Raw genomic sequence first — 8,832 nt, 5'->3', positions numbered from 1 at the left:
AACATACAAAATAAGAAATATTACTGTTCATTTATGTAGAAGGCCACTTTTGGGACGATGTACAAGATACATTATAGCAAATATTACTGTTCATTTATGTAAAAGGCCACTTTTGGGACGATTTACAAGACAAAGTATAACAAATATTACTGTTTATTTCTGTAGTAGGCCACTTGGGGAACAATTGCGTAATGTAGAATTATCTGTTCCAGGTTATTCTGAAACACATATACATCGCTATTTTAAGTTATGTAACATGTATCAAATACTAGTTCAGATAATCCTTTACTACAAATACTAAATAAGCATTGATATCACAATACCAAACAGATCGTGAGACTAATGCAGGGCACGATTTGCAGCCATCTCAGTGATATTAAAGTTAATTTCATATAGTGCATGTGCTGTTTTTTTTGAATATTTTTATTCACAATTGCAAAAACAAATCCAAACTGAGTAAACATCAGAATTAAATTTCAATTTCGTCTTTCATACATATATCGTTTTATGTTGAATGGCGGCAATTCTGAAATAGTGAATCTCCCTAAAACTGTACGGTATAAAATGTTTTACTCATACAAAGCATGGGAAACCACTTTCAGCTAGAGTAGAGCTTGCTTAAGTCGGGCAAATGTCAAATTAAACGACTACACTGTACCAAAATCTTTAAATTAACATATTTGTATATTTATAGTAAACAATACTTTATCGTAAATGTTTAGTTACAATGATGATACCTCTATTTCTTCCTCAGATAGATCCCCCGTCCAAGGTTTTTCAACCGTGCGTAAAACAAGACGGGTGTTGTAGAACGGGACATCATCTTTTGCTGTACAGAAATACATCACAATAAATAACAAAACAATTATTGTTAGCATACTATACACGAGTCTATGTAAAACAATATGCTGTTATGATTTTGATATAACGTAAGATGCTAGAAGAAATTGTGTGATATTTCCATTTCACTCGTGGATAACCTAATGTATTAAATGCTTACGTAACTTTGTCTCTTTAATACCTGTGTAATTTTTTGTTTTCTTAATTCGTGCGTAACTTTTTTATTAAATTCGTGGATAACTTTGTCTACTTAATGCATGAGTAACTTCGTGTATATAATACATGCGTAGCTTTGTCTTCTGAATACATGGGTAACAATGTGAACTATATTCAATGCATGGGCAGCTATGTGTACATTATGCGTGTGTAACGTTGTCTATTCAATGCGTGGCAACGTTGTATATTTAATGCGTGGGTAACTTCATGTATTGCGGGTGACTTGTTTTGGTAAAGAACAATGTCATTTCATTATGTTAATAATATTCAAAACAATAAACATGAACAGCTCTCTGATGCTTTACTTGTAAAAGCAAGAACATGTTCACTTAACTCTTCTGTGTCTACTTACAAACAAGCGTTGTTTCATTGCCTTGTTGTGCGTTGTCTTGTCTGGCTTTAACAGGCCGGCATAGTAATTTCAGCTTTGAAAATACACGTCCGTCGAGCTTCCCAGCTTTTCCGTTGAATGCTAGGCGCTCATCCATGGTGATTCACTTCAAAAGGAAGAGTTAGTTAATTTAATATTCTGTTCTAATTTCAATAATTTTATGACATCATCAATATAAGTTCGGTTTAAAATATAAAATATCAATAAATGTTTCGTTCAACGTTTTTGCATTGTCAACTGAACATGGATTCACTTAATGTAGAAACATGAATCCAAAACCTCACACTTGTCCCAACATTTATTACGGGTTGTATCTCATTACGATGTGCAAATGAGATATCCTGGTTTAAAACCCTACACGGTTCAGGGTAAGATGTATCCCATTACGATGTGCAAATGAGATATCCTGGTTTAAAACCCTACAAGGTTCAGGGTTAGATGTATCCCAACAATAAAAGAGATGGCTCAGCAAGTGAGAACTATAATAAATTGTTTTAGAGTTATAGCAAAATAACTAATGGAAGTCTTGATACGAACTTTGACTGTACATCATCATCATCATCATCATCATCTTCATCGACGTCGACGTCGTCGTCGTCGTCATCGTCGTCGTCATCATCATCATCATCATCGTCATCATCATCATCATCATCATCATCATCATCATCATCATCATCATCATCATCATCATTAGCAGCACCACCAGCAGCATCATCATCATCATCATCATCATCATCATCATCATCATCATCATCATCATCATCATCATCATCATCATCATCATCATCATCATCATCATCATCATCATCATCATCTTCGTGAATGAGTATGCCACGTTGTGGTTGTGTGTTTGTTTAGACGACCGGGAGTGAATGAATGAGTTTGCACTGTTCTGTTGTGTTGTGTGTATGTATAGACGACCGTATGCGAGTTAATGATTATGGCATATTTTTGGTGTGTGTGTATGTATAGACGACCCGGAGTAAGTAATTGACTATGTCATGGTCTTGTTGTGTGTATGCAGAGACGAGTGGGAGGGGGTGAATAAGTACGCCATGGTGTTGTTGTGTGTATGCATAGTCGAGTGGGAGGGGGTGAATGAGTATGTCATGGTGTTGTTGTGTGTATGCATAGTCGAGTGGGAGGGGGTGAATGAGTATGCCATGGTCTTGTTGTTTGTATGCAGAGACGAGTGGGAGGGGGTGAATAAGTACGCCATGTTGTGGTTGTGTGTATGCAGAGACGAGTGGGAGGGGGTGAATGAGTATGCCATGGTGTTGTTGTGCGTATGCATAGTCGGGTGGGAGGGGGTGAATGAGTATGCCATGGTGTTGTTGTGCGTATGCATAGTCGAGTGGGAGGGGGTGAATGAGTATGCCATATTTTGGTTGTGTGTATGCATAGTCGAGTGGGAGGGGGTGAATGAGTATGCCATGTTGTGGTTGTGTGTATGCATAGTCGAGTGGGAGGGGGTGAATGAGTATGCCATGTTGTGGTTGTGTGTATGCATAGTCGAGTGGGACAGAATAAATGAGTATGCCATGTTGTGGTTGTGTGTATGCAAAGTCGAGTGGGAGGGGGTGAATGAGTATGCCATGTTGTGGTTGTGTGTATGTATAGTCGAGTGGGATGAGGGTGAATGAGTATGCCATGGTGTTGTTGTGCGTATGCATAGTCGGGTGGGAGGGGGTGAATGAGTATGCCATGGTGTTGTTGTGCGTATGCATAGTCGAGTGGGAGGGGGTGAATGAGTATGCCATGTTGTGGTTGTGTGTATGCATAGTCGAGTGGGAGGGGGTGAATGAGTATGCCATGTTGTGGTTGTGTGTATGCATAGTCGAGTGGGACAGAATAAATGAGTATGCCATGTTGTGGTTGTGTGTATGCAGAGACGAGTGGGAGGGGGTGAATGAGTATGCCATGTTGTGGTTGTGTGTATGCATAGTTGAGTGGAAGGGGGTGAATAAGTATGCCATGTTGTGGTTGTGTGTATGCATAGTTGAGTGGGAGGGGGTGAATGAGTATGTCATGTTGTGGTTGTGTGTATGCATAGTCGAGTGGGAGGGGGTGAATGAGTATGCCATATTTTGGTTGTGTGTATGCATAGTCGAGTGGGAGGGGGTGAATGAGTATGCCATGTTGTGGTTGTGTGTATGCATAGTCGAGTGGGAGGGGGTGAATGAGTATGCCATGTTGTGGTTGTGTGTATGCATAGTCGAGTGGGAGGGGGTGAATGAGTATGCCATGTTGTGGTTGTGTGTATGCATAGTCGAGTGGGAGGGGGTTTATGAGTATGCCATGTTGTGGTTTTATGTATGCAGAGACGAGTGGGAGGGGGTGAATGAGTATGCCATGTTGTGGTTGTGTGTATACTCTGACGAACGGGAGTAAATGAACGAGTAAACCTTGTTGAGTTTGTGTGTATTTAGTCATGGATGAGATTGAATGTGTGAATGAGTATGTAACGGTATGGGTGTGCGAATGTATGCACGATCAGAAGAGGTGTAGGGATGAGCAGACTTTATTTAATGAAAGTGCTAATACCTCTTAGTAATATATATAGATATATATAACTGATACCAAATTCATACATTCGTATTCTTACAAATTGTCTTTATGAAAACATCCACAACAAACCTTTTAAATACTTTAGTATTTCTTGAGTTTCACATCAAATAAAAGTATTTTAATGTACAAAAAGTAACATAATGGTTCAATGGAAAAGCCTATCAATACTAATTTTCTCTGTGAAATCCCAATTTTAGATATATATTTTTAATTATGCTAAATTGTAGTTCAGAATTCCAAAACATTTTTGTTCAGATTTTATTGGAAAATATATATCAAAATGAGAAGAAATTTTAAATTACCTTGATTCTACATGAACTACATACTACAAAGTATTTTGCTAATAATGGGCTTGGAAAATTTAGTATTTTAGTCTTAATTATATCAGACAAACCCAAGTAGCCATTGCGTTTATGTTTCAGTCATATAATTCGGATGGCCCTAACGAGTACCATTTTTAAAGCTAGCAATACATACAACAATAACAAGTACTGTAGTTACAAATTAATTATAAACGTATTAAATTTATTAAAATAACCCATTTCAATGTCAGTTGTTTAGCGTCTCAATCGGACACATACATGTTCTTGTCATAATTCAGCTTAATGTAAACTTGTACTTGGTTTCAAAATACAACTTGTTCATGCTTTAGTCACCAAACAAAGTCGAATGAATAAGTTTATCAACACAAATGTATGTTTTAACGTATGATCACTGTGTTTGGACTGTGGACTTGTTCCTATTGCAATCAGCTTAAAGCAAAAATTATGTCAATATATGTTTTTGTCTGAAATATAATAATAACAACTTAAGGTAACATTAAGACAACGAGATTTTGGTTTAACAAATATGTACACAAACCATCAACCAATGTCAAATTTGTCTTTCCTTTCATTAATTAGTTAGAATCAAATTTCGGCACCAAAACCACATTGATGGTATTTGAAAAGTATACAGTCAGTATTACAATTAAAGTATATTTCAATTTTCATTCGTGTTTTTCCACCAGTAAGTGAATTAATTATTGTAATATACATTGTTACGATGCCATCAATTCAAACATTATGTTTCATGAAAGTTTTGTTTTAATTGTACAAGTTCTAATGAAAGGTCAATAACACGCATTTCAATTATCTGCTATGCATATTATCGAGTACTTTATGCATCGTAGATGAATTTGCATTTACAATGAAATATCCGTTTAAGCAGATATTCTTTGTTTCAATAGAATTAAGCAGATATTCTTTGTTTCAATAGAAGTCTTAATGATAGCATTTGTTTCGCGATCTCATACGTTAAATATGCAGAACGACTGGCCTACATTTTTCAATAGAAGTGCCGCAGAGCCATGATCCACACGATCCACAAGATCCACAAGATCCACAAGAACGATAGGTACTTAATTAAGCGTGTTTTGAAAAAGTACAAATATCTTGTCACTTATATCACCGAAACAGGTACTACTTGTTATACATGAGCTTTTGTTTGCAGTGTTCATTATGACGCAAAATTATTTCACAATCTACCGAGCCTGCCTGAACTTACCTGTTATAAAATAGTAGGTATAACATATTCTTAAAAAGTTTAAAAGACCCAAGATCAAAATGCTTATGACTAACAGATGCAAACTAATGGTTTAAACCCAAAACAATAAATGTTCGTATTAAAAGTAAAATAGTGATAACCCGAAGCTCCAATAATTGAGCGAAGAACCCTTAGAAACCTTTCTAAAACCTTTTGAAGTATTCAGTACATTCTATAATGAGATTAAGATTGTTTTTCGAAATGCTTTTACATTTTGTGTTAAATAAAAATAGGCTTGATGTTATGTTGGAGAAAATACCAACACATATATTAAAATGAATAATTGACTCAAAATATGTTTACGAGAGGCGCAGTATTGGCAAATGTTACAAGTACAACGTTTGCCTCGTGACAAAATGAATCAAATGTAAAGACAATTATTTGTCTGAAAATATACAACATATGTGCGAAAGCGACTACCGTTGCAATCAAGCATAGCGACCTTGTAGCATGTTCTATATAGATCGCAATATATAATGTTAATGATTTTATGCCTTAAATGTCATTGCATATAAAGAAAAATGTGCTCCTATTTTGTGTGAGCTTAAAAATAGCATGTATGTGAACAGTGTTGATCCTCGGTCACTGAGTACGGCAGATGATGTTAGCCTTTTAACAAATTTTCAAAATGGTTTTAGAGGCATCAGAAGTAGGCTGTATTTTTGTATAAATGACAATGTTAAACGGAAGTTATACTGTACCTTTATATTTTTATAAGGCACTCGATATTTGTATAGAAATGATGTACGATGCCACAATAGAACAATACGGTGCTCCTAAAATAACTTGTATCATATGTACGTGTTCAGTTACAATAAAGTATTTTTTCTGACAGTACTATGGGTTTAAACTATTTTTCAAATGTTATGTTGTGTGAGAATAAATAAACACATGTTGATTAAGAATTTAAAATTATTAAGGGAGACAATTCTTGGTAGCTTTACAATATACAATTATCCGCCCTTCATATGTTGGCAGTTTTTCATTCGCTCCTTAATTTTATTCCGGATGTTTCTTTTCACCCTCTATACACCCTGAGTTTTGAAACAATCTTTTTTTACGTTTTGTCTATACGTTAAAGTGTTTGATTTCTTTCTTGCTTCGTTTTGATACTTTCATGATTAGGTTATACTAAATGTCGTTTCATATTCTACTTTGGTGGATTTATTGCTGCTTTTTTTATAAAAAGCTTATCATATATTTGTTTTACTTTAAATTGACTCTTGTAGCCAATTTACTCAGCCAAATTTAATATTATATTTCTGTTGTTTTCTTGTATTGTTTCTGACAGAAATTATGATCCTTTCTTAAATGATTCAATTATTTACAAGCTTTTTAACTAAATGCAATTATATACTTAATTTGGTTATGCCTAAGACGTTTTATAAAATTAAAAGCAAGGCGATTTAAAACATATATTAGCCTACGACATATGGCCGGACGGATTAATATACAGGGATATTACTATAGAAGATCCGCTTTCTCAAGTCCTAATGAAGCAGTGTGTCTTTGGAATATGTGTAAATCACGGATGGACGGAAGAAACAAACAGATAGGAAAATTACTATTCGGTATCCGCTTTCTCAAGTCCTCATGACGTCACATATCACGGATTGATGGACGGAACAAATCTACAGGGTAAGTACTGTAGGAGAGCCTGTTTCATAAGTCCTAATGACGCCGCGTATTCTTGTACATGTGCAAACGACGGATGGACGGACGGAACAAATAGACAAATGCGTTTTATCGAAAACTTGCATCAGTGTGATACTATGTACGAGTATTATTACCAAAGACTTAGAGCATTAAATCACAAACTCGCATCAGTGAAATACCATGTACGAGTATTATTACCAAAGACTTAGAGCATTATATCACAAACTTGCATATATGTGACACTGGGGACGAGTAGTAATTCGAAACATCACACCCTTGCATCAATTTGATGCTATGGGCGAGTATCGTTACAAAACACATACAGCGATACATTAAAAACTTGCATCAGTGTGAAACTAGGGACAACAAGTACTTCACTGGTTTCTATACGACCCTCTGTAACCCTGCATATACTAGGCAACCCTTGCTAATATTTCCATCCTGACCGGATACACATGACAAGTAGTATTAGATGCTTTTAAACACAGTTATTTGTAATAATCAATGTGCCTTTTGTTTTGTTTATGTTTAAGAAAGGTATTTGGTTGATTGGAAAATTGGGACAAAAACATTAATTTGACAAATATAAATATTTCTTTCATGCTTTACGATGAAATATGGGGTTTTAACAGTAAAATAACAAATTTCATAACTACTTTTAAATTCCTTTGTTGTTACATGTACTTGCCTTAATCAAAACAGAACACGGGACTTCAGTGATTTATGTCAAAAAATGTTAAAAAATAATAAAGAAATGTTTTATAAAATTTAAATAAATATATAATTGGAAATTAACAACTTACCGTTTATTACCGGTTATCCCGTTTATCAAACATTTGACCTTTGAAGCTGAATGTTCGAACATTTGCTTTCATACCAAACAATTACAGACAAAAACAACATAAATAAAATTTTATATCATCGTTCAAATGAATTTTGAACTGTTAACCGTTGTAGAACGTATATGATCTTCCTGGAGAATTCACACAACAATTTACAGATAGATCCGATACTTTTTACCCCACCCACACCTCAAATTGTGTCAACAAACTAGCGTGGCATTTAATGTTTATCTGGAAAACAATTATTTTAAAGCGAAACAGACTGGTCTTTGACAGTATGATGACTGAATATTAACTTACTATAAAAACACGCGTACATGCAGTCTTAAACTAAGAAGAATGGTAAAAATTCAATCCACATTTGTTTTGCTAACACATTTGACCTTCCAAATATTCATTCTCTAAATAGCGGCGTAGTAATTCGGTTATGTATTCATGCCCATCTTAAAATAAAAAGTGTTTTCATTATTTTTTTGAACATGTGCACTAATAAAACTTCATTGTTTACTGTTCATAAAGCTTTGCAATAAAAAACGAGCGAATATTAAGCTATAAGAATGAATAGCAGAGAACTATTTCTCAGCAAACCAAAAGTAGAAAAATTGACAGCTATAATTATGCTTGAGGGGCGCCCCACGGTAAAGCCCACCCTTTTATAAAAAGGGGGTGATTCAGAAATAAATAAAAAACAAAACAAATAAAACTCCGAAAATAAGCATAAAAGAAACAGAAAAT

The 8,832-nt window shown here is 35.0% G+C and overlaps 1 protein-coding gene across 3 annotated transcripts in view; it reads right to left on the bottom strand.

Moving 5' to 3' along the window:
* LOC128222541 (uncharacterized) overlaps nucleotides 1-8,832 on the bottom strand; it is a 55,793-nt gene that overhangs the window by 33,172 nt on the left and 13,789 nt on the right. For 2 of the 3 annotated variants that reach the window (XM_052931588.1, XM_052931590.1), the window contains exons 2-4: nucleotides 1,409-1,553; nucleotides 738-829; nucleotides 151-218 (exon numbers count right to left, since the gene is read on the bottom strand). In XM_052931588.1, the coding sequence (XP_052787548.1) occupies nucleotides 151-218; nucleotides 738-829; nucleotides 1,409-1,544 (296 nt within the window). In that variant the 5' untranslated portion in view covers nucleotides 1,545-1,553. Of the gene's footprint in view, nucleotides 1-150; nucleotides 219-737; nucleotides 830-1,408; nucleotides 1,554-1,984; nucleotides 2,123-8,832 lie in introns of those variants that run through there. The other variant, XM_052931591.1, reaches the window with a different exon arrangement.

This window comes from Mya arenaria, chromosome 16 (assembly GCF_026914265.1).
Source record: "Mya arenaria isolate MELC-2E11 chromosome 16, ASM2691426v1".
Taxonomy (NCBI): Eukaryota; Metazoa; Mollusca; class Bivalvia; order Myida; family Myidae; genus Mya; species Mya arenaria.
The sequence above is the reverse complement of the archived record's forward strand: the minus strand, read 5'-3'. Positions and strand labels throughout refer to the sequence as shown.